Below are 24,404 nucleotides of genomic sequence, written 5' to 3'. Positions count from 1 at the left end.
GGAGGGCTATACATACTCTAGAGAGTCAAATATAGTGCAATCGTATAAAACACGTGCGCGTCTGCTCTTTGAATTTTTGAAGGTATTTAGTAGTAGTAAGTACTAAGTACCAAACACGTTAGGCACAGATTCCTGGAAATAACAAACCGACATCCTACGAATTCAAATAAAATATAAATTGCCTCAAAATAATAATCTAATGGTGAAACATGATTTTTGTATTAAATTCATTTCTCATCAATATCTTCTCCGTCGAACTTGTTATATAAAATCTTTGTGCAATTACTCCTATGTAGTTTGCAAACTATTACTCGATAATAACTATATGGTTTGCAATTATTACTCGATAGTAGGGGTACAAATGAACTGAGCAGTTCACGAGTCACTCAGTCAAAGCTCAGCACAAGCTCAAGCCGAGCCGCTCGCGATTACACACACACACATATATAAGCGGTTCGATTAAAACTCGACTCAAGCTCGATCAATTTCGAGCTCGACTCGACACATTTACACCCCTACTCGACAAATCGAGCTTGACTCGACACATTTACACCCCTACTCGACAGTGATCGGCTGACTACGAAGTTTTACTCGGGCCTCCTGTCATCTAGAATAAATAAATAAAATATAAGGCTTAATACCGCAGGGAACCAGTCCGGTCCAATGAGAACCTTCTTCGCACCTTCCTATTACCAAGTACTGAAAGGCTTTTTCAACCTTCCAAACGCGTTTCAGCGTTTGTGCCATCCTCGTTGATATGATATATATACACGCAAACTTTCAGTCAAGATCTAAGCGGATAACATCAAATCTCTGGCTTCTCATTTTAGAATATCAATCTACGAAGCAGATGTTAAGAGTAGTATCGTTCGTGTTTTTGCTTTTAGTATCTGCAGAAGCTATCAGATTGTCGGGTGAGAAACCGAGAAATATAATAGAGTTTGATAGTGGGTACTCTGAAGCGTCTGATTATCGCAACGGAGAGCAATGCGTTCCCAGATTGATGAGCAAAGCAGGCGAATATGATTCGTTGTCGATGTGTGATCCGGCTATTGTTCATGTTGCTATGACCCTTGATTCTGAGTACTTGAGAGGCTCAGTTGCAGCGATCAATTCGATCCTCCGCCACGCTTCTTGCCCTGAAAACATCTTCTTCCACTTCGTCGCCACTTCGTCTTCTTCGCCGGCTCAGTTGACAAGGATTGTCAGCTCTGCATTCCCGTCTCTGAATTTCAAGGCTTATCCTTTCGATGAAGGGCGGGTCAAAGCCCTGATTTCTTCTTCCGTTCGTAAAGCTCTTGACAACCCATTAAACTACGCGAGAAGCTACCTGGCTGAGATAATCGAGCAGTGTGTTGATCGTGTGGTGTATCTGGATTCTGATGTTATTGTGGTTGATGATATCCAGAAGCTATGGTCAGTGAGCTTGACCGGTTCAAGAATCATTGCAGCTCCGGAATACTGCCACGTAGATATCGGAAACTACTTTACCGGCGAGTTCTGGTCGGATTCTGGGCTTTCAGGTGATTTTCAGGGGAGGAAGGCCTGTTACTTCAACACAGGGGTGATGGTAATAGATTTGGGTAAATGGAGAAAGGGAGATTACACCAAGAAAATAGAGAACTGGATGGAAATACAGAGGGAGAGGAGGATATACCATTTGGGATCTCTTCCACCATTCTTGCTGGTTTTTGGAGGAGAAGTTGAAGGCATTGATCATCGATGGAACCAACACGGGCTCGGTGGCGATAACGTTGTTAATAGTTGCCGGAAGTTGCATCCTGGACCTGTCAGCTTACTGCACTGGAGTGGGAAAGGGAAACCATGGGTGAGGCTTGATGAAGGCAGACCATGCCCAGTTGATCATCTTTGGAAACCTTACGATCTGTACACAAGTCCCAGCTTTTCCAGACAATGAGAGATTGAGAGGACCAATCATCACTGTGATTACCATGATTCATTCATTCATTCATTTTTCTTCACAATTTTGGAAATTTGTACTGTAAATGAAAAACTCATTCTTGATTCTTGAATGCCCAACGGAGTTTTATTCTATGAGAGTACATTTATCATTTTCTTCAGAGAAATCAGATATAGGCATTTTATATACTTAATTTCTCGATATATAAACAACACAAAATTTGGAAGGAAGAGGGATATACATTCATGTTTATCCTTGATTAACTTTACAATAGTCCAACAACACAACTTAAATGTAATCTGTTCTCCAAGCCTCTCAAGTGATGGCCAAGTAACATACACCTAAAGTTGAAAAAAAAAAAAAAAAAAAAAAAAAGCTTCAATAGTGCCAACATAAAAGTGGATGATATTATGATAAGGTGAATTACAGGAATGAAGCAGAAGTGAAAAAGAGGCATAACAATATACTAACCAGAACAGAAGCTTTGCCAAGTAATCCCGTGATGTGCCTATTGTGTCACATGATTCGGCATCAGTCTGGCGGTTTGTTGCAGCAGCTTCAAACAATATGCTTTCTTCGGACTCAGAGTCCGTCTCTTCTTTGAAAAATATTCGCAGTATGTTCTGTGCTAATTGATGAATAACTTCCTCCACTTCAAACGAGGATGGCTTAGAAAGTTCAATCACCTGTTTTTTGAGAATATACACATGAGGAATTTGACCAAAACATTTCAGTACTTGTAATTGCATAAAACAAACAGGTTTATTACCATATCAGGTTCCAAAAACCGAAGATACTCGAGCAGATCATTGTTACTTCTTTTGTCATAGTCCATTTGCAAATTTTCCTGATTCAGAGCATGCAGGTCCTGAGACAACAGACAACATTCAGTTCGAATGTATGCAATAGAATATAGAATAAAGCATATTCAGAAGCAACAACAGAATGGCAATCCCTCAAATATTTTATCTTCCTGCATGGTTGTAGACGTTTGGTTTGTCGCCTGGGATCCCAAGATACCAGTAGGATCAAAATCCACGTATTGCTAGTTACATGCCTCTATGGTTCATTTCAAACAGAGAGTACCAAAATCCAAATTTCAGCAAGAAACAACAAACTCCAGAATGAATTTCAAATTATTCAACTTACTATTGAATGCTAATCTCATCACAACCTAAACTGCATTAGCGATTCAAAAATTAGTTGGATTGATCTCGAAGTTAAGAATTCACTCTCAAATAAGTTAGAAGAGCGTCTTCTATAACCTGAACTAGGCCAGGGACAGGATACGCCTTCAGTCGTTTATGGATATCCGATCAAAACTGTACTCTGTACATTCCAGATCAGCATTAAAGAACTGAAAGATCAATCACGACAAATTTGAAGCATCTATCAAGCTTCTCATCTATTATTCAAAATTGTTTCAAATAAAGATAGATTAGCACCTGTTTAACTGTTTTCAGCTCCATTTCTAATTGCTGAATATAGTTCAGAGCTTCAGGAGACAAATCCTCAAAATTTTGACTAATAATGGTATCTGAAGCTACGTTGCAACCATCTGCACCACTTTCAATTTCTTGAATACTAACTTCCTCCCCCTTTACGCATGGATCCTCATTTCCATCTCCATAGTTCAAGTTTTTGGAATTATTTGATGAAATGTCAAAATTCCTCATCAACGATATTCTGTACTCCGCATTCCACAATGTATACCTACCAGCATAACTTAAATCAGCACCTTCTGTTTTTGTGTGTATGAATCAAAAATTAAAATAAGCTCCAATGATATCCAGATCGCTATGTGAATGGATTACGAGAAAAAAAGGAAAAAAAGAAGCTGAATTACTCACCCGGTGATTATGGAAGAAACAATTAGGCGATGAAGTGGGTGCTTTGAAAACCTAACAGTGACGGAGAACTGATCCGAGGGTAGCAACCCTAGCATCGTCGATATGGTCTGCTTCATAGAGTCCTTAGCAGCAGCGGAAACGCCTTCTGAAATAACTGAAGTGTCCAAAGGCTCAATTCGCTTGAGCATATTGGCGATTACGGCGAATTCGCGGCCGAAACCAGACTTGGTGGTGGAGACGAAGTCGTCGGAGACGCCGCCCCCATCAACTCCAGACACGAGACAGCTGACGGCAGCAAAAGACGAAGGCCGGCGTCTAGAAGAAGTGGGCGCGGCCGGAAGAAACGGGCGGATGAGGAGGTGGTGCGCGAAGGGAGGCGGTGGTTGCGGTGGCTGGAGCGGCTTCAGTGACAGCTCGGCGAGGCGAGATATGAGAAAAGCGCGAGCTATGGAAGCCATAGAAAGAGAGATTGGCGAGCTTGCAGCTCACAAAGCTTATCCTTTTTGTGGCTTTGGATCCCTCCGGCAATGCTATCTCTCACCAGTCAGTCACGACCGCTTTCGAATCTCTGTCCGCCTCATCTTTTCGGCCCAGCCATCAGTTTGTTTGATGTTTTTGTTCTCTTGCGATTTTGGTCGAATCGATGCCCCTGCCATTGCCATGTATTTACGGATTCGCCACTGGACGAGTGGCTTGAACGCACGGCTGTAATGCCTTGAAGCTTTCATGTGTCACTGTCTTATTTTTGATGTCTTGAAGCAAAAAAATCTTATTCCTGTACTTATTAATGTTGGGTTATTCTTCCAAATAAATTTTTTGAATAATACTGACTCTATTATAATGTAATCTCAAAGAAACACGGGAACAATTTGATACCATTGGACCAAATAATAATAATAATAATAATAATAATAATGTTGGGTTATCAGTAGTTGTATATGGGATATATGCTCCCATCAGATGTGTATACAAATTAAAAAAATAGTCAAGATTGAAAGACATTAATCAGTTAAGTTTAAATTATGTTTTGAAGCTTGATCACTCAATCAAGTATTTTATTTTTCAATCGAGAAACTTGTTATAAGATAAAATAGACAATTATTATATCAAAAAGAGAAAAGAGATAATAATTATTTTACGATTGATCAATGCAATAGGTCGATAAACAAAGTAGAAAGCTTAAAAGGAACTAGAGAGCTATTATTGCTTTTCAAGAAAAAGTAGAAAGCATCCGCATCAGTTGGGGAGAATGTAAGAGTGATTAGGAAAGAGAAAGTGAGGGGAGAGAAAAAAAAAGTTAAAAATAATAATTAAATACTGCGTCAGGCGTGCTGTCAGCGCGCCTGACGCGCCACACGCGCACGGCACGCGCCCGTGTGGCCCTTTTGTTGTGTTTTTTTTTTTTTTTTTTCTTTCTTTCTTTCTTTTCTGACGTTATTTTTTCTATTGCAGGCCAAATCTTTCCTAATTATTTCTTTCCCACATCAACTATTAATTTTGCTCGAGAGATTTAATGTAAGAAATAACTCCACATTCTCTCACAATGTGGATGCTCTTAGGGCATCCTCAATAGTAATGAATTTTTTGCAGTTTTTAAGGTGCTTACTAGGAGAGAGAGGATGAAGGAAAAAAGAAAAAAGAAATTTGAAAAAAAAAATAAAAGAAATACATAAAAAGATGTGCCAAACACGCCTAGAAGGCGTGTGCTATGCACTCGCCTTACTGGGCGCGAAAATTGCGCAATACGCGCTTGTTTTCTCATTGTTTCTCTTTGTTTAATAATTGATGGGGCCCACAAAGAACCCATTTTTGCAGGAGAAAAAAACCACTAAAATCCTAACCATCACATTTGTTTAAAACCTAACCTCAAGCTTTTACTATTCCAAAATCTAGGTAAAATTCTCTTATTGGGGATGCCCTTAGAGCATGACCAATAGTGGTTTTTTAGGGATTTGTTGCTTTGGTTGATGAGAGGTATGGTGAGTTCGAGGAATGAGGGTAGAGGAAATAGAGAGAGAAAAAAATTTGCAATAAAATATAATTTTTTGTGAGAACTATTCGGAGAGAGAAAAAGGAAAAAGTTGTTGCCTGGTGCGCATTGAGTACACTAGCCCACTAGGCACACCTTGTTCACGCCATTTGGACACGTAAATAGCTCTTGTTCCCTTTTTTCTTTTTTCTTTTTATTTCCTTCTTTTTCTCTTCCCTCCTCCTTCATGTGGCAAAAAAAAAATTGTGCAAAAACTTTAGTTGATGGTGTTGCTCTTACAAGCTATTTTTATACAACATAAACAACTAATTAATGACTTATATACCAGATATGAAAAGTAAATCATTTCAATAATCAAGGACATTAATTACAAGTTGATATTCTAAAATATAAGGGAGAGGACTCTAAGGATATCAATCTCCTACAATTAGACCAAGAATCTTCTAGCTACTCCTTAAGAGAGATAATATGTCTCTCAAATTTCGTATTGTATTGAATTTGGGTCGATACTGAATACTAGATTACTTATATCCAACTCATCAATAACTACTCTCAAATTTCATTTCATTTAAAGTTGACTACAAATCAACAATTTACTACACATTACAAAAAAAATATGTCAACAAATGTTATAACTTTTTTTTTTTTTTATAATATTAACAATTGTTTGAGATTGATGGAGTTAGAGCATTTTAAATGGCCTAATACTTAAATAATGAGTTAATATGCTCGAGCCTAACATATCGATAATATATGTTATGTAACTTATTAAGGTATGCAATATCTAACCAATGTTGCCTAACAAGCTAGCTATCGTTACTCATCAAAAGCGTCACGTCATCTAATTTAAAAGATGTCATAAGAAATCTTGTATATTTAACACTACACTCATGTACTTGAGGCATCTTAGGCCATCCGCACGCGTGAAAGAATGACACTTGCAAAATCTACCTGACGTGTAGCAATTCTACACGGCAGAATTGCAAATTATGCAACTACCGTGTCAGAATTGCAATTTGCCTGCTGACAGCTTTTATATTTTCTATTAACACTTTTAGTATTATTTTAATTATTATTAATACTTTATTGATAAAAAAATAATACTCCGTAATTATTTTAATAAATTAATGTGATAGTGAGGTTATTTTTTAAAAAGGAGACTTGAGAAAGAATTGTATGAATAAAGGGTGAATAATGAATAATTGCAAATTTTGTGATATAACATTTTAAAAATGAGAGAAGATTGCATGAGTTCGCATTACTGAGCGCATGACAGTTAGAGTTAGGGATGACAATATACCATGTCCCCATAGGGGACGAGGACGAAAACGGAAAAAAAAATTCGTGAATCGGGGATAGGGACGGAGATGGGGATACCCCTCCCCGCCCCGCCCTCGAATAATTATTATAATTAAAATAAATAAATAAGTTATGTATATTAATTTTTTAAATTAATATTTAAGTTTTTAATTTTTTAAAATTAAAAATTACACTAATTTAAAAATTTTTATTAAAAGTTGATCGGTGATGAGAAATTTTCGTCCCCGTCAAATTTTTCGCGAGAATGGAAATGAGGACTATTTTCAATTTCTCGTCGAGATGAGAACGGGAACGAGATCGGAATTTCGGAAACGGGAAGTATTATCCTGCCGCCGCCGCCCCCTCCCCGTCCCATTGTCATCCTTAGTTAGAGTTGACCCAAACAATTCCTTCCAAAAAGGTAGCGCGAAAATCCAAATTAGAAAAGGTTATGGGGGCCTGCGCAAATACGCATAAGTGGCAGCTGGAGCCTGGAATTCGTTTAAAACTTTAGTTTAACATGGGGGGATACAAGTATGTCGTATTCAGCGAATCTGTAGGTTGTTTGAACGTACAAGCTTCAAAGCACGCTGCACGCCATCTCATTCTCCTTCTCAGAAGTCAGAATGGCTCCCTCCGCCATCAACCGATGGCTACGACCCGAGGTTTTTCCCATTTTCTCGCCCCGCTTCTTCTCTGCTCATATCTCCGCAATAGCTGCGATTCCTTATGTTCTGTTAGATCTGTGGGGTTGAGAATGATAAATACGTTTAAACTGTTGCAGGTTTACCCTCTCTTCGCCGCCATAGGAGTAGCCGTCGGGATCTGCGGGATGCAATTGGTCCGCAACATCACCACCAACCCTGAAGTCAGGTAATCCTATACCTTTTCATTTACCTCAGCTTTTTAATTGAAGAAAAGAAACATTTTTTTTTTTTTTTTATCATGCCCTTTCTGTTACAGATCTACAGTCTGGTCAAATAGTAATGGATTTTGTAATTACTAAAATATTTGATATTTGAATTCAATAATAGGATGACAAAAATAGGTAAACAAACGTGAAAATGAATATCAAAATTCAGTTTAGTTGGAAGAAAGGAATTAGGAGGAAAAGAATTGTAATTCGGTGAAAAAAAAATAAGGTGAGAATAAAGTATGAATTCAAATTACGTTGGGAGGGGAAATAGAATTATTGGAATTTAAAAGGAAATAAGTGGTATAAAGACTAATATACCCTTGTGTAATAATAATAGTAATAACAACCAAGGGTAGTAATGTCATTTCATATGTTTTTCCTTTCTCAAATTCATTGAATTGCAATTCATGAGGTATCCCATGAATTGCAATTCAATAAAAGGAGGGAATTGCAATTCCCTCCAACCAAACAATGTAATTGAGACATCCACTGAATTGCAATTCAACTACAGCTAAATTACAGTGACACCCTGTAATTGTTTCCAATTCCTTTTGCAATGTGTAGGGTGACTAAGGAAAACAGGGCTGCTGGTGTGCTGGAAAATTTTGCAGAAGGAGAGAAATATGCTGAACATGGTCTCAGGAAGTTTGTTCGCAACAGGTCTCCTGAGATTATGCCATCTATCAATGGCTTCTTCACTGATCCTAAATGAAGATTCATTCCTAGAGGCAAAACTAAAAAATGTTGGATGATTATGCAATTTCCATTTTTTCTTTAACCTTAGCAAATTCCATTCTTTCCAAATATTGAACTACAAGTGATTGGTTGAAATCATTGAATACTCAAATTTGAATAAATGTACAATTGATGAGAGATGTATTTGCATTTTTTCAATTTATGTATTAACATACCTTCCCAGTTCCCATTGGTCTCACTCTCTCCCATATCTTTTAAGAGTAGCTGAAGACATGAACTAATAAATATAAGCAAAAGATAACAAGTAACAATCTTTGATAATTCTATCATTGATGCAAAACTGATAATGGGTGTCAATACAAAAGGAATACATTTGGAAACAAAACAGGACCAATTATTCCCATTTGCCATGGAGGAGAAAAAGAGTACATTGGATTTCTATGCTGCACATATAGAAATGAGAGGAGAGGAATAGAGGATGTAAGGTGCATCAGGGCAAATGTTGGTCATGCTGCTTCTCATCAGCATCAGCTGCAACATACCACGAATTCCATGCCTCAACATAATGACCAAAAAGATCACTTAAAGCTGCGACATGTTCAGCAAAACACGTTTTTTCAAATTCTAATGGTAACAATTGTTGTATGCAAAAAGAAAAACAAGAGCATACAGAATATATGATAAATAAGGTAGTGGATTAATTCCTAGTGTCTGAAGTACTATATTAAGCTAATTGGAAACCAAACAATATGTACCCAGCATTTCCCATCCTCCATCCTATTTCTCTATGTTATAGCTAACTGGCAAACAACTATTAAAAACTTTTGATTGATAACCATAATCTTTCTTTTGGCAAAAAGTCAATAGTCATACAATTCCTCAAATGCATGGGGGAAAACAACAGTGGAGTGGTTGTGTACAACAAAACATCAAACTATGAAAGCAAACCTTATACAAAAACCAAAGCAAAGTAATTGTTTTCTTCCCATCTTGAACAACATGGATGGAAAGGAAATTCAGAAAATAAATTGTGAGGTTCTAGAGATTACCCTTGTTGCAATATCGAGGGCGATACGTAGAAGCCAGGTTTTCCCAGTTGGGAATCTGCCCAACATTTATGTTTCCAAGAACTTCTCTTGGTACACTAGAGGGACTGAAAGGCCCAAACTCAAAATCCTTAGAACCATGTTTATGCCGATCAGGTGAGACTTTGCTATTTTCATCTTTTAAGTTACCATGCTTTGCATACTGGGTTGCATGTTCACTTGGCTTCCAATCTGATGAAGAACCAGCCTTGTATCTCTTCGGGACAGTGTTTGTAATATCTGCCCCGAATGTCCTCTTCAAATCAGTCACATTAGCTGCTGCACTACCATATCCATTCCCAGGATTTCCTACCTGTCCTATCCATCTGAATGCTGGTTTTCCACTTTCTGGGTGACGAATCTAAAAATTATCAGAAGAGTTCAAGATTAAAAACTATCTTCTATCTATTGCCTTCACTATTTATTAAATTGTGAAAGTAACCAACCTTCTCAATCAGGTTCATAGATGCAAATACATTTGCAATGTCATACAAGCGCCTAACCTTTGCTGAAGATTATACAGGAAATGTCAGTAGAAATTAAGAATTCATTTGCATAGTTTGGATCATTTGCATAGTTTGGTCATAGAGAAATAAAATAAAATAGTAGTTATGTTGGAATGGGTGGAAAGTGAGGAATAAGAAAATAGGAGGGAAAGGAATATATAGAGAAGAAAATGGGGAAGAAACTGTGCTAGAAAAAGGGAAAGCAAATAAAAGGAAAGAATGAAGAGTTACAAATAAATATGGTAGAGAAAGAGAGGAGCTTGGTCATGGCATAATTGTGTGTTGAAAAAGGAAGAATTAATTTTCTATCCATTTTCTCCCCACTTTGGAGATAAAAATATTTGATAGCATGGGAAATTATTTTCTCCCCTATTTCCCCTTCATTTTCTTTCCCCTCCATTTTCCTTCTTATACAAGCAAGAGAAAATACAAATCATCCTATCTTCTTTTCTCCCATTTCTTTCCACTTAATTTCCGCCCATTCAAACACACTAAGGGTCCGTTTGGAAAGCAGGAAAATAACTTCTGGAAAATGTTTTCCGGAAAATGAGTCATTTTCCAGAAAACATTTTCCTTTCCAGTGTTTGGTTGCATTCTGGAAAACTGTTTTTGTGTGTTTGGTTCATTTTCTGGAAAATGAGTGGAATTGTATAATTAAACATTTTAATTATTTTATTTAGAATATTATAACATGTCTAATAATATATAATAATATAATAATAATTTTAAATATAATAAAAAAATACGGAGTAACTAATAATATATCAAAAATATTATGGTGGTGGTGGTGTAGTGGTAGTGGTGTTATTTGTTATATAATAATAATAGTAATAGTTATAATAATAATAATAATAATAATAATAATAATAATAATTGGTGGTGGTATGACGGTGGTGGCAGTGGTAGTGGTAGTGGCGGTGGTATGGTGGTGGTGGTGGTGGCGGTGGTAGCGGTGGTATGGTCGTGGTGGTGGTGGCGGCGGCAGTGTGATGGTGGTGGTGTGGTGGTGGTGGCGGTGGTTGCGGTGACGGCGGCGGTAGCGGCGGTGTGATGGTGGTGGTGGTAGCGGTGGTATGGTGGTGGTGGTGGTGGCGGTGGTATGGTGGCGGCGACGGTGGTTGCAGTGGTATGGTAGTGGTGGCGACGGCGGCGATGGTGGTAGTGGTGGTGTGATGGTGGTGGCGGCGGCGGCGGCGGTGGTGGTGGCGGCGACGGTGGTTGCGGTGGTTGTGGTTGCGGTGGTATGATGGTGGTGGTGGTATGGTGTTGGTGGTGGTAGTGGTTGCGGTGGTATGGTGTTGGTGGTGGTAGTGTTGGTGGTGGTAGTGGTGGTGGTGGTGTGGTGGCGGGTGTGGCGGCGACAGTAGTGGTGGTGTGGTGGCGGCGGCAGTAGTGGTAGTGATGGTGGTAGTGAGGTGGTGGTGGTATGGTGTTGATGATGTTGGTGGTGGTGTGATGTTGGTGTAAAAGTTGGAAAATGACTTCCCCCAAAAAAAAGGGGAAGTCATTTTCCTCCAAAATAAGCCTATTTTCCAAAGTCAACGGAAAATGATTTCCGTTGACTTGATTTTCCATGCACAACCAAACAATGGAAACTTGGAAAATGATTTCCAGAACTCATTTTCCAGGTTTCCAAACACACCCTAAAAGTGAAGGGTAATTACTTCTCATGGCAGTTGGATCATGCATATTACCCAGCAAAGCTGATGCTGCATTTTCAAGAGAGATGAATTCAACCTAAGGGAGATAAAGAAGCATACTTTAATAAGTAATTTACAGATAGACAAGTTTATGATAATCTGAGAACAAAGAAGGCTACACTTACATCAGAACAAAGAAAAAGCTTTATAAAGTTCTGTGTGAGAAGAGCCAAAGATTTTTCCTTCCTGTTGTCTGTACAATCAAGCATGAAATAATTGATATCAATACAAAGTAAACACTTTTCACCAAAAAAAAAAAAAAATACAAAGTAAACACTATTTATGATTTATCCACACAGCTTTTGCTAAAACTCATCACTGCCTGTAGAAAAATAATACTTCTAAGAGTTCAAATTAATTTTATTCATGTGAAAATAAGTGCACAACAACCAAAATGGCAGATATTATACTTTCAAAAGTCCAATGATGTTATTTATGCTATAATAAGTACGTCTGTCAGAATGAAAAGAAGACATTAACCTCCTTTAAGCAATTCATGTGTGTTATCTTGCTTGGTGCTCGAGTTTGAAGGCTGTCTATATTCATTTTCCCTCGAAACCTAGAAGGACCAAAAAAACAAAAAACAAAAAAAAAAAAAAAAAAAAAAAATCAATTGCAAGGAAAGAAAAAAGGCTAAATGACTAAAGAGGAGAATGGAAACTGAAAGAAGCACAAGAAGCAGCTGCAAGCCACATACATTAGCAATATTTTGGCCACTGAGCTTCTCTCGCAAACCCTCCTCCTACAAATGAATCAAAACATGAACTTGCATAGGATAATCCAAGTATCAGTCATCCAAAAACAAAACATACTCTAACTACCTTAAGTGCATCCAAAGTCCGAGGAATTGCAGCAAATCCCTTCCAAGTGTACTGATTTTTAGCTCTTCTGGACAACAACTAGAGAGAATATCACAATTAGATTTTACTCTTGTAAAGATGCAAGTTTTCAAGAAAGGGCCAAAGAGAATTACCCCAACACTTTCTAGTATGTTAACAATATCGTAAATTCGACGTCTTTCAACACCTAGAACCACAAAACACAACAAAAAATTGCAGATGAACTCTGTTAACCCATGCGGTGTTGACGAAATAAGACAGCATTTAAATAATAAAAAAATAATAATAATAATAAAATATAAATGGAACACCTAATTGATCTGCCGCATGATCCAATCCAATGCAATCCACATCATCTCGATCGTACAGCCTCAGGAAACTGAGCAAACCCATGTATGTAATCAGTGTTTATACATACCATCTCTAGGTGTATCATGATTCATGAATGTGTTTAGATGCACATATATATTAATGTCATAATATGTAAAATGAATTAGAATTATAAGCAGAGATAATACTTGGAGCACAGAACACCAAGCGATTTCTCTTTGCGGCTGTACGAGCCGGTAGGGTTTTTGGATTGTGAATCGCTATGAACTGATGATGATGACATCCCTCCCCTCGTTATCAAGCTTGAATTCTGTCTCAGTTTCTCTCAGTCGATTCTTGTGGAATCAAACAGAAAAAAAATGGAAGAATTGAACTGAAGCGTGGGAGCTGAGAGCATTCGCTGGCGGGCTTCTACTGTTCAAATTGGGACTCGGATCCCGGATCTGAAAGGCGGGTCCGTAAAACTGTAAAGGATCCGCGCCCGCGGGGATTCCTAAAGTATTTTATTAAAAACTCCCCACCAAAAATTATTTCGAGCTATATTCCATGACCTTATTTTGTTTCAAAAAAAATAGGGAAAATAACATTTTCCCCCCTACATTATATGGTTATAGCACATTTTTCCCTTGAATTATTCATGTAATCATTTTAGTCCCCTCAATTATTTTAAAAGTGATGATTTTCCTCCTTGATATATTAAATGGACATTTCTATTTTTAAAATAAATATTTTATTTATTTTTTTCTTCTCCAACAAATTATATTACTTATACATAGAGATGATCACGGTTCAATTCGAACTGAACCGAACCGAACACTATAACCGTGATTTAGTCGCCTAACACTAAACTTCCCACATAAGGGACCAAATCAGATACCAGTGGACCACAAGCCACTTGGTAACGTGATTTATCTTAATTGATGGGATGAACGTTTACTATGTTAAAAAAATAAAAAATGTGACTCCAAATAAAGTAAATGAATATGTCAAACATAATTCTCATATCAGAAGATTACAAATACTAACTCTTAGTGATACCCTTGATGTCATATATAGACAACCACGTTTATCTCTCGACCCTCACTGATCGTACGTGACAGTGCCCTACCCCTTGAGTGTGCAATCTCATTTAACTCATCGGGGTTTCTTATTACAATCTCATTTAACGCAAGTGATTTTACAAGTGCCCTGTCACATTATCCCATTAGTCTTGATAAACCCAATATCGACATGTGACGTGGTTAATCTTATTGCTTAATACCGATATGGCTATATGCCATGTGTTGTCCATAGACAAATTTTTGATTTTATTTATTTTTATTTTTTGTTTTTTTTGGAAATTAAGAAAAGAGTTCAAAAATTTCATAGGACTCCAAAGTTGGTTCCTGACTTGACTTATAAATCACATTCATACACTAAAGAGACATATTATCAATCAAATAATTCTTTTTAGAACTCTTTCTAATGTTTCTATCATTAGATAGTACAAAATTTTATATATATGATAATTAACATTATTAACTCTCTTAGTTAAACTTGTAACACAATATATTTTTATAATAATTTATCTTTCATTTGTGGGTTATTAAAAAAATACATATTCCCTTAAAAAAAAATACCTATTATTTCATATTAAAAATTGGATCAAACTTCCTTTGAATGAGGGTAAATATGAAAGAAAGTTAATATAGAGTATCTAGATTACAATATTCAACTTCTTCATAACCCGTTGGTAAAATTAATTTTTAAACAATTATGTAAAATCTAAGAGTGCAGGGGTCTAAAAATGAAACCCCGGCCCGCGAAAAATGCGAAGAACATTGTGTAATCTCGAGTTGGTGAGAGTTAGACGACGATCACCATAGCTCACGAGCTGCGAGGTCTCACCGGAAGCATTGATCATCTCGATCTTTCTGAATTAGAAGTGCACCACCGCCGGCGCCGCCGCGCTGCAGTGACTTTCAGATGCCATTCTCCTCCCGACGCGGAGGAGGCGGGTGGCCTCACTCTCTTCTCCCCACTACCACTAAGCCTTCCCCGAAGCAATCTCGTAAGTACCGCAAACGCGCCCTTATCCGAGACTTCATACTCTCCAATTTCTTCACCATCGGCATCTTATTCTCTCTCACCTTCTTCATTCTGATCGTCTACAAGTACGGCGTCCCCAAGCCACTCCTCTCTTCCCACCTCCGTTCCGCCCGATCCCGCTTTCATCGCCTCCGGAAAACCGTTCACCGGGAATCCCCAACAAACGAAACCGTTTTGGAAGCTTTCGTGGATATAACAACCAAGGGACTTTACGACAAGATTCAATTCCTGGATGAGGACGGCGGAGCTTGGAAGCAGGGATGGAATGTTAGTTACGTAGGAGACGAATGGGATTCGGAGAAATTGAAGGTTTTCTTGGTTCCACATTCGCATAATGATCCGGGCTGGATCTTCACAGTCGAAGAGTACTATGATCGGCAATCCAGGCATATCCTCGACACCATTGTTGAAACACTTTCAAAGGTAATTAAACTCTTCGATTTCACTGTGTATAAATCCCCGGCCCGGATAGTGTTTAACCAATTTATTCTCTTTCTTTCTGATTTTTGGTCTGAATTAATTAAGGATGTTCGTCGCAAGTTTATATGGGAGGAAATGTCTTATTTGGAGAGATGGTGGCGGGATACCTCGCATGAGAGTAAAGACGCCTTCATCAACTTGGTGCATAATGGGCAGTTAGAAATCGTTGGAGGTGGTTGGGTGATGAATGATGAGGTAATTAAGGCAGTCCAGTATGTTCTGCAACTTGTATAGCTGCTCACTTTTTTCCTTTTTGGTCATCTCTGCAGGCTAACTCGCATTATTTTGCAATTATAGAACAGGTACAAACATAATCTTTTCTTAATTTGTTTTCCTTCTGCTCTCATTATCTTTCATGCCAATATTGTACTTAAGAAACTATCCGAGGGTGATAAATCCTCACCTTATAACTTTAGTCGGTATAGGATCACAAGGAGGTAAGTGGGGCTCAAATCAAGAAGGCCAATAGGCTGCTCATACTAAAAGATAACCTTGTTACCAAGTGAACAGTCTGACCAAGTGACTAACTTGGCTGAAGTTGCCCCTGTATGTGCTCATTTCTTGGTTTTACTGTTAGATGTTTCTGTGTAGTATGAGGTTGTTTTGTCTCATAATATGTCATATCATGATAATTGGTTGTAATAGAGTGGTCATATTGTAATTCTGAAGACACTGTTGCCATGAACTCCATCATTTTTCTCATTTTGTGACACAGGTGACTGAGGGAAATATGTGGTTAAATGAAACTATTGGTGTAGTTCCTAAAAACTCATGGGTTATAGATCCATTTGGGTATTCTGCAACAATGGCGTATCTGTATCGCCGTATGGGTTTTGAGAATATGCTTATACAGAGGACACATTATGAGTTGAAGAAGGAACTAGCTTTGCATAAGGACTTAGAATATGTGTGGCGACAAAGCTGGGATGCTGAAGAAACAACTGACATTTTTGTCCACATGATGCCCTTCTATTCATACGACATTCCACATACCTGTGGTCCTGAGCCTGCAATCTGTTGTCAGTTTGATTTTGCAAGAATGTATACGTACGAAAGCTGCCCTTGGGGCGAAAATCCAGTGGAGACAACCCAAGAAAATGTTATGGAAAGGGCACTTATGCTGTTGGATCAATACAGAAAGAAGTCGACACTGTATAGAACAAATACGCTTCTTGTTCCTCTTGGAGATGATTTTCGTTATGTTAGCAGTGATGAAGCTGAAGCTCAGTTCAGGAACTATCAACTTCTGTTTGACTATATCAATGCTAATCCTGACTTGAATGCTGAAGCTAAATTTGGCACTCTTGAAGATTATTTCCAGGCGCTGAGAGAGGAAGTCATCAGGGTAAACTATTCTCGTCCAAATGAGATTGGCTCTGGTGAGATTGGAGGCTTTCCTTCTCTCTCAGGCGATTTCTTTACTTACGCTGACAGGAACCAGGATTACTGGAGTGGCTATTATGTTTCTCGCCCTTTCTTCAAGGCTGTTGATCGTGTACTGGAGCAAACCTTGCGGGGTGCTGAAATGATGATAGTTTTCCTTCTAGGACACTGCCAGAGACCAAATTGTGAGAAGTTGCCGACTGGATTTGCCTACAAGTTGACAGCTGCGAGAAGAAACCTGGCACTGTTTCAGCATCACGACGGGGTGACTGGTACTGCCAAGGATCACGTGGTTCAGGACTATGGAATGCGAATGCATATGGCTTTGGAAGACCTTCAAATCTTCATGTCCAAAGCTATCGAGGTCCTGATTGGGATTCGCCACGAAAGAGATGATCAGACTCCATCTGAGTTTGAGCCAGCAAAGCTGAGATCCAAATATGATGCTCAGCCAGTACACAAAACAATAGATGCCATGGAAGAAACTCTGCAGAGTTTGGTCATTTTTAACCCACTAGAACAGACAAGAGATGAAGTTGTGACAGTGATTGTTGGCAGGCCAAATGTGGTGATTTTGGACTCAAACTGGACATGTGTGGAAAGCCAGATATCTCCTGAATTACACCTCGATAAAGATAAGATTTTCACTGGAAGACATCGCGTCTACTGGAGAGCTTCAGTTCCTCCAATGGGGTTGCAGACTTATTACATCGCAAACGGATTTCCTACCTGCGAAAAGGCAAAACCAGCACACTTAAAAATGTTCATGCCTGGTAAAATTTCTTGCCCATCACCCTACACTTGCTCAAAAGCAAAAGGAAATGAAGCAACGATTCAAAATCAGCATCAAACACTTACTTTCAACTTGAAGTCTGGGCTGTTGGAGAAAGTAAACTCAAATGTAGTTGGTGAAGAAATAAGCATATACTCCAGCACAGAAAGTGGAGCATATATATTCAAACCAGATGGTGATGCTGAGCCTATTTCACTGTCTGGTGGAGTGATGGTTATAGCCGATGGCGAATTGGTGAAGGAAGCACGCTCTTTCCCAAAGACGCTATGGCAGAAAGCTCCGGTTTCCCATAGCACCCGAATCTATAACTGTGATGGTTGCATACAGGACTACATTGTTGAGAAGGAGTACCATGTTGAGCTTATTGGATATGAGTTCAACAACAAAGAATTGATAACTAGGTTCAAGACTGACATTGACAACAAAAGGATTTTCTATTCTGATTTGAATGGATTCCAAATGAGCCGCAGGGAAACCTACGACAAGATTCCTGTTCAGGGAAACTATTATCCAATGCCCTCTCTTGCATTCATGCAGGGATCAAACGGCCAACGCTTCTCCATCCACACCCGCCAGTCACTGGGCGCTGCAAGCCTGAAAGATGGATGGTTAGAGATCATGCTTGACCGGAGGTTGATGAGAGACGACGGGCGGGGTCTTGGTCAGGGAGTGATGGATAACCGGAGGATGAACGTCGTCTTCCATGTTCTTCTTGAGTCCAACGTTTCAACCGTTGCAGATTCTGTTGCAATTTCTAACCCGTTTAGCCCCTCTCTTCTATCTCATTTGGTTGGTGCCCGCTTAAACCATCCCCTCAACATATTTGTAGCTAAGAAAGCTGAAAAAATCTCTGTGCAGCCACCGCCACGGTCCTTCTCTCCAATGGCGGCTTCTTTGCCCTGTGACTTGCATATTGTGAGCTTCAAGGCGCCGCGGCCCATGAGAAATTCCCAGGATCCCCGTGAAGATCCCAGGTTTGTTCTTGTTTTCCAGCGCCGACACTGGGATTCCTCGTACTGTCAGAAAGGCAGATCCAACTGTTCAAGTGTAGTTGACACGCCGGTTAATCTGTTTGAAATGTTCAACGACCTTGAAGTCTTGTACCCAAAAGCTACGTCTTTGAATCTCTTGCATGAAGACACAGAGATGCTTGGCTATGGCAGACATTTCACAGATGGCGCCAGGGAAGGGCATGTACTCCTTTCTCCCATGGAAATTCAGGCTTATAAGTTGGAGCTAAAGGCCCACCAACTATGAAATCATTTTTTTGTTCTTCTTGAAAAACTTCTGATGTTCTTGATTAATTTTAAAACTAATTTTCAGTTCAAATAGTGGGAACAACATTCACAGAATATATTACTTGAGTTCTGAATACAAATTCATTTTTTTTTAAATTACGAGAGAAACTTGCAGCCACTACCCGATGGTGTGTACTGGGTAAATCATGCATTGTGATCATAACTAGCAAATGACCACAATGAGATAAACCAGTCTAGGTTGACCAGAGCTAACCAAGTCAACCTAAGAAGGCCAATAGACTGCTCCCGCTGGAAGTTGAACTTGTAACCCTGACTTTTGACGAAATAAAAAAGACTGTATACTGCTACTGCAAATGATCCAAACATAAAGAAAAAGCAGATTTTGATCCTTAATGTTAAACAGATTTAGGATCCTGTATTGATCCTTAATGTTCTTATCTGCCTGACAGGAATCCTGGGTGGAGGATCACAGGGATTGTTGAGAATGACAGATAAGAAACACAACAACAATGTACACTAGGTATTGTTTGTCTTTTGGAACAAATAATTCAAGAATCAATTTTTTTACATCAATGGGTCTGTCAAGGTTCTAAGATTATCTCAGCTGCTGTCATTTGAGTATACACTTGTTACCGGAATTAGATAGTGCTGAGGAAGAGGAGTTCTACCTGAAAAGGAAACGGTTTCCTTATCAGTTGAATTCCAGACTCTTGTAGCGACAAAGTTCAGAATCATCTCTTCGACACACTGTCATACACTGCTCACCTGAAAACTGGAAATTTAATAAAATCAAGAGGTCACACAAATAGGTGTCAATGTCGGCTATCAAGTGTACAATCAACTAATCAAGCAATTTCAGTCTTTCTGACAAGAAAGGCTGAACTACAAGTCTCAAAAAAAAAAAGATCATGTAAACTTCATAATGTTCATTGCTAGAGTGTTTATCGATATCTTAAAAAGAAAATTATCAACCATACCAAGAGAAACAATTCCAAAGGACAAATGCAATCTAAAAAGAATCAATTTTTTTCATCATGATTCATTGGGTAATGAGTGAATAATTTTCTTTGTTCCAAAATGGGGTATCCTAACTATAACACAACATATGCAACGTTTTTCACAATCTTCCTTGTACATGACTTTGTAAAAGCATGGAGGTGATGGAACAATTTAGTTTTGTTTTTATAAGGAGAAAAAGCATGGTACAATTTCATCAAAATATACTCAAGAAAAAGGTATACTCTCTCTTTCTCCCTCCCCCTACATACAAGGAGAAGAAACATGCTTTTTTATTTTTTTGGTCAGACCATGAGGTGTCCTGAACAGGCCCTAACTGTAGGAGATACCTTTAAGCTCGCACCATACTCAGATTAATTCCCATTTGCACCGGGCTGACCCAATTAAGGGGCAAATTGCTAGCCAGATTGGTTTTTCTATACGAGAGGGGGTTCGAACTCCCGACCTCTCTTAAGGGATGAGAATACACGGCCACTCACGCCAACCAAGATGGTTAAGAAATAGGCTTTGATAGCACGTTAAATGAAATGGAAGTGGCTACTTACCTCATGCATATGTCTGTTATGGGCTCTCCAGGTGAACTAAGAATGTCTTCACTCTTCACAAGGGAATTTACTCAACACACCCCATTCTGTTAACTATCTTTGATACATTCAATCTGAACAGTCAAGTCCTTTATACCGGCATCATGTAATATGTCCGATACTTTATTCTTTGTAGCAATCTTGTCAGTATCTGTCGAGACGTGAAGGTGGAGAGTGCCTACCACATCTGAGTTTGTGAAGCTCCAAGCGTGCAGACTCTGAATGCCACATACGCCTTTCATCTTCTTAACATCACTTATAGCTTCCCTCAAGTCGTGCTCGTGAGCTCTAGGGACTCTTTGCAGCAGAATTTCTGCTGAATTCCTGAGCAGCGGGATAACTGAGGATACTATCAATACGGATATAAAAATTGAGCAGGCAGGATCTGCAACAAGCCACCCCTTGTATTTAATTAATAGGGTCGAAATGACCACCCCGACACTTCCCATTGTGTCCGCTAGCACGTGCAAAAAGATGCCTTCCATGTTATGGTCAATGTGGTGGTGGTGGTGGTGGTGATGCCCTTTTTCTCCTCGGTTTAATATAACTTTTTCATCACTATGCTGGTGAGAAACGATGACATGTTGGTCAGCATCATGATGGCATTCGTGATGGGAGTGATCATCATGATGATGAGGGTGGCCATGGTCGTGAGAATGTGAAGATTTACTCTCGTGCTGTCCTTTACTACATTCATGATGTTCGTGATCACTTTGGCATTGCTTATCATGAGTAGAATGCAATTTCTCATGGCAGTCATGGACAACGGTAACATGTTCTTCCCGGTGATTGTGAACTGGATGGCCATGATCATGTGTATGATGGTGGCTATGAGACTCAGATTGGGAATGGGAATGGGAATGGGAATGTGAACAGGAACCAGCCCCGCCATGGGCATGATGATGTTCCTCGTGAAAGAAAATCAAGCCCACAATGTTAACAACGAGCCCTCCAACAGACACAGCCAGCAGACTATTAGTAGAAATCTCCTGAGGGTCTAAAATCCTCTCGAATGATTCAAGAACAATCAATGCTCCAACAAGTACAAGAAACACAGCATTTACATATCCCGAGAGAACCTCGAATCTCCCTCGACCATAGTTAAATTGAAGATTAGCTGGCAAGCGGGATATGTATGATGCATATAATCCAATAGCTAGAGCGGCACAATCAAATAGCATGTGACACGCATCTGATATCAACCCAAGGCTATTACTCATAAACCCGGCAACAAACTCCACAACCATGTACGCTGTATTGATCAAAAGAAAAAGTGCAATCTTTCGCGACTTCCTTTCACTCAAGATGTGGCGAAGGGGCTTCATAAAAGCAGCACTTAACGACTCAGATGATTCCAATTCCAATTCAAGATAATTAGAATAAACCGGATCCAAATTCCTCGCAGCAATCCAAAGCAAGAATCCACAAACCAACAGTCCCCAGAGTGAAAGCTCCGGGAAATAAAACAACTCCAGGATAAGAGTACACAGGAAAGTGACAACATACTCTCTCTGAAAATCCTTCGATGCATTTGGCCTCTCATCAGTGAAATTCTCACTCAAAAGCACACCGAATACTACTGTATTCACTAAGGGCCAACCAAGATTTGATAAAGAGATATTATCTCCTTCTGCTTCAAACACAAACATGCTTATAACAGCAGGTATGAAAAGCCAAACTGTTGTATAGAACAACGAAACCAATCGAACCCGTTTTTGCCCCATTTCCCTTACAGTTCCTGAGTTCATTGAAAGATGTTCATAGCACCCCAAAAAACCAGACAGAAACGGAAGCAACATAGGCCAAACCCTAACACAATTCTTACTAATTCCGAACTTACTAATATTCACAGAAGATAAAGGAAAGCATTCAATTCGGTCCCAGCTAACAGATAAAAACAGTAATCCAAGGAACAAAGCTACAAACCCACCAATCTTAGATGATCCAAGTTTGTTGTCATTACCAAAGTTTCGATTTTTCCCACCGGCAAAGAACCGCGCGGTCACGTTTCCTGACAGCTCCGCCAGAATCATTGCTGCAGCGCCGCAATACCTAAGAGCTTGGAATCTGAGGAGAAAGATTACAGCTTGAAGGAAGGATTTAGCTAAGAGAAGCCTTTGCTGAGATTGGGTCATCAAGGTGAGGGAGAAAATGGGGTGGCGTTGCTTCTGGCGAAAAGGGTCTCTAGAGGAGGAAGAAGAGAGGGAGGTGAAGAGAGAGAAGGATAGAGTGAGGAGGAAAGAGAAGAGGGAGACGAGGAAAGAGAAGGGGAAGATAGAGAAAGAGGACGGGGAGGAGCGGAGGAAAGGGAGGAGAGAGTAGAGAGAGCGGAGGGAGAAGAGGAGGAGGAAGAGGAAGGAGATAGAAGAAGTCTTGGCGGTGGCGCTGTAAGAAGATTTGAGGGGAAAAGCAGAGTTTTTTGAGGGGGTGGGGGTGGGTGTCAAAGGAGGATAGAGGTGCCTTGAAGGAGTGGGTGTGGTGGTGGGAACGGCGGTGCGCGGTGGCAGAGATAAGCGGTGTGGGCGGTGGTGGTGGTGGTGGCGGCGATGATCATGATCGGCCATGGTCGTAGGTGAAACGGCGGTTTAGATTTCCGATCTTGTCTGATCAGACATGTCGAACTAGCAGCAGTTTTGGAGTGACTGAAAAGTAAAAGTCGTCGGGCTTTCTTTGGGCCGGACCATCAATCATTCCAATGAAATTGGGCTAAATTATTGGATCGAACAGCCCATGATTTTTTGGTCATATAAATTCTGCATTTATGTTTTAGTTAGGCCCATACATCTAATAGCCCATCAAAATATAAGCTTGCAATCTTCGGCAAATTATGTTGTGGAACTGTGTCCACCCGCACGGTTTTAAAACTGTTCATAATTATGAATATAGAGTTTAAAAATTATGAATATAGAGTTCTATAGGTATGAATATAGAATTCTATAATTATGAATATAGAGTTTTGTAATTGTGAATATAAAATTCAATAATTGTGAATATGAAATTCAAAAATTATGAACATATAGTTTAGTAATTATAAATATAGAGTTCAATAATTGTAAATATGAAGTTCAAAAATTATGAACATAGAACCGTGTCAACTTCACAAGGTAGATACAATTCCATGGCATAACAATTCGCAATCTTCATACCCGTTTTGGCATATAGAATGCAAGAGCTCCTTAAAGTATATTTGAGAATACATAATCTAACTTATAAATATGTGACCTAAAAATATTGAGTAATTCTAGATATACTCTCAATTTATACTTCCTATGATTTGACATGCTGATTACTCAATTTAGTAGGGACTATGATGTTTATCTATTCATTTTTTTTTCTTCCAAACAAATTTGGACACAAATAAGAGTAAAAGTTAGGAGTATCACTTTTGGGAATACATCAAGCTAAGTATTTTTCAAACACATTATTCCACCCATGGTTACAAAAAATCGCGCATGCCTGCCGTCTAGATGGCCCTAGGCAACATATGCGTGGATTATGCCGTGACGGACTAGGCGACCCATTAGCCATTGTTTCCTTTTTTTAAAAAAAAAAAAATGGGGTTTTTTTTAGTGAAATAATCATAAATCCTTCAACTCAGTCACAAACCCAAAAAATGTTTTTTAGAAAAAAAATGAAAATAAACTACTATAATAGTGATACTTTGTGAG

The 24,404-nt window shown here is 39.1% G+C and overlaps 6 protein-coding genes across 9 annotated transcripts; 3 read left to right on the top strand and 3 right to left on the bottom strand.

Moving 5' to 3' along the window:
- The first annotated feature begins 697 nt into the window (after nucleotides 1-697).
- On the top strand, nucleotides 698-2,055 carry LOC109180503 (probable galacturonosyltransferase-like 6). Its single transcript, XM_019330127.1, has one exon. It carries the CDS (start codon nucleotides 758-760, stop codon nucleotides 1,916-1,918), a length of 1,161 nt encoding a protein of 386 aa, XP_019185672.1. The 5' UTR covers nucleotides 698-757; the 3' UTR covers nucleotides 1,919-2,055.
- LOC109180504 lies at nucleotides 1,979-4,386 on the bottom strand. Its single transcript, XM_019330128.1, has 5 exons — nucleotides 3,772-4,386; nucleotides 3,367-3,634; nucleotides 2,691-2,789; nucleotides 2,393-2,607; nucleotides 1,979-2,262 (listed from the first exon to the last, which is right to left on the bottom strand). The coding sequence occupies exons 1-5, from the start codon at nucleotides 4,227-4,229 to the stop codon at nucleotides 2,187-2,189; spliced, it is 1,116 nt and encodes a 371-aa protein (XP_019185673.1). The 5' UTR covers nucleotides 4,230-4,386; the 3' UTR covers nucleotides 1,979-2,186.
- Nucleotides 4,387-7,573: 3,187 nt separating this feature from the next.
- On the top strand, nucleotides 7,574-8,861 carry LOC109180644. Its single transcript, XM_019330342.1, has 3 exons — nucleotides 7,574-7,725; nucleotides 7,845-7,933; nucleotides 8,541-8,861. The coding sequence occupies exons 1-3, from the start codon at nucleotides 7,687-7,689 to the stop codon at nucleotides 8,686-8,688; spliced, it is 276 nt and encodes a 91-aa protein (XP_019185887.1). The 5' UTR covers nucleotides 7,574-7,686; the 3' UTR covers nucleotides 8,689-8,861.
- Nucleotides 8,862-8,965: 104 nt separating this feature from the next.
- Nucleotides 8,966-13,622, bottom strand: LOC109180642 (E2F transcription factor-like E2FF). Of its 2 annotated transcripts, none has more exons than XM_019330341.1 (11): nucleotides 13,321-13,622; nucleotides 13,114-13,181; nucleotides 12,937-12,989; nucleotides 12,785-12,862; nucleotides 12,661-12,705; nucleotides 12,444-12,522; nucleotides 12,089-12,156; nucleotides 11,928-12,000; nucleotides 10,204-10,265; nucleotides 9,722-10,118; nucleotides 8,966-9,203 (listed from the first exon to the last, which is right to left on the bottom strand). In XM_019330341.1, the coding sequence occupies exons 1-11, from the start codon at nucleotides 13,413-13,415 to the stop codon at nucleotides 9,163-9,165; spliced, it is 1,059 nt and encodes a 352-aa protein (XP_019185886.1). In that variant the 5' UTR covers nucleotides 13,416-13,622; the 3' UTR covers nucleotides 8,966-9,162. The 2 variants fall into 2 exon arrangements, with proteins under 2 accessions (XP_019185886.1, XP_019185885.1); XM_019330340.1 differs by having other exon boundaries at nucleotides 8,966-9,260; nucleotides 13,321-13,619.
- A 1,318-nt stretch (nucleotides 13,623-14,940) lies between these two features.
- LOC109180593 (alpha-mannosidase 2-like) lies at nucleotides 14,941-19,426 on the top strand. Of its 2 annotated transcripts, XM_019330258.1 has the most exons (4): nucleotides 14,941-15,643; nucleotides 15,746-15,895; nucleotides 15,970-16,002; nucleotides 16,416-19,426. In XM_019330258.1, exons 1-4 carry the CDS (start codon nucleotides 15,098-15,100, stop codon nucleotides 19,131-19,133), a joined length of 3,447 nt encoding a protein of 1,148 aa, XP_019185803.1. In that variant the 5' UTR covers nucleotides 14,941-15,097; the 3' UTR covers nucleotides 19,134-19,426. The 2 variants fall into 2 exon arrangements, with proteins under 2 accessions (XP_019185803.1, XP_019185802.1); XM_019330257.1 differs by having other exon boundaries at nucleotides 14,941-15,895.
- Nucleotides 19,427-19,500: 74 nt separating this feature from the next.
- On the bottom strand, nucleotides 19,501-23,444 carry LOC109180594 (zinc transporter 5). 2 transcript variants are annotated; one of them, XM_019330259.1, is made up of 2 exons: nucleotides 20,698-23,436; nucleotides 19,501-19,907 (listed from the first exon to the last, which is right to left on the bottom strand). In XM_019330259.1, exon 1 carries the CDS (start codon nucleotides 23,298-23,300, stop codon nucleotides 20,787-20,789), a length of 2,514 nt encoding a protein of 837 aa, XP_019185804.1. In that variant the 5' UTR covers nucleotides 23,301-23,436; the 3' UTR covers nucleotides 19,501-19,907; nucleotides 20,698-20,786. The 2 variants fall into 2 exon arrangements, with proteins under 2 accessions (XP_019185804.1, XP_019185805.1); XM_019330260.1 differs by having other exon boundaries at nucleotides 19,503-19,900; nucleotides 20,698-23,444.
- Between the last annotated feature and the right edge of the window lie 960 nt (nucleotides 23,445-24,404).

The sequence above is a fragment of the Ipomoea nil genome, unplaced genomic scaffold (assembly GCF_001879475.1).
Source record: "Ipomoea nil cultivar Tokyo-kokei standard unplaced genomic scaffold, Asagao_1.1 scaffold1026, whole genome shotgun sequence".
NCBI classification, from domain to species: domain Eukaryota; kingdom Viridiplantae; phylum Streptophyta; class Magnoliopsida; order Solanales; family Convolvulaceae; genus Ipomoea; species Ipomoea nil.
Note: the sequence above shows the minus strand (reverse complement) of the source record. Positions and strands in the feature narration are given on the sequence as shown.

Coding starts and splice junctions, on each gene's coding strand:
- LOC109180594 (XM_019330260.1), bottom strand. CDS start 23,300: ATGGCCGATCATGATCATCGCCGCCACCACCACCACCACCGCCCACAC.
- LOC109180593 (XM_019330257.1), top strand. CDS start 15,098: ATGCCATTCTCCTCCCGACGCGGAGGAGGCGGGTGGCCTCACTCTCTT. Junction 15,896..15,969: donor GTTGGGTGATGAATGATGAG/GTAATTAAGGCA, acceptor TCATCTCTGCAG/GCTAACTCGCATTATTTTGC. Junction 16,003..16,415: donor ATTTTGCAATTATAGAACAG/GTACAAACATAA, acceptor TTTGTGACACAG/GTGACTGAGGGAAATATGTG.
- LOC109180644 (XM_019330342.1), top strand. CDS start 7,687: ATGGCTCCCTCCGCCATCAACCGATGGCTACGACCCGAG. Junction 7,726..7,844: donor ACCGATGGCTACGACCCGAG/GTTTTTCCCATT, acceptor AAACTGTTGCAG/GTTTACCCTCTCTTCGCCGC. Junction 7,934..8,540: donor ACCACCAACCCTGAAGTCAG/GTAATCCTATAC, acceptor TGCAATGTGTAG/GGTGACTAAGGAAAACAGGG.
- LOC109180504 (XM_019330128.1), bottom strand. CDS start 4,229: ATGGCTTCCATAGCTCGCGCTTTTCTCATATCTCGCCTCGCCGAGCTG. Junction 2,790..3,366: donor AGCTGAAAACAGTTAAACAG/GTGCTAATCTAT, acceptor CTGTTGTCTCAG/GACCTGCATGCTCTGAATCA. Junction 2,263..2,392: donor TTGGCAAAGCTTCTGTTCTG/GTTAGTATATTG, acceptor TTTCAACTTTAG/GTGTATGTTACTTGGCCATC.
- LOC109180503 (XM_019330127.1), top strand. CDS start 758: ATGATATATATACACGCAAACTTTCAGTCAAGATCTAAGCGGATAACA.
- LOC109180642 (XM_019330340.1), bottom strand. CDS start 13,415: ATGTCATCATCATCAGTTCATAGCGATTCACAATCCAAAAACCCTACC. Junction 12,706..12,784: donor GGACTTTGGATGCACTTAAG/GTAGTTAGAGTA, acceptor ATTCATTTGTAG/GAGGAGGGTTTGCGAGAGAA. Junction 12,001..12,088: donor AGCTTTTTCTTTGTTCTGAT/GTAAGTGTAGCC, acceptor TATCTCCCTTAG/GTTGAATTCATCTCTCTTGA.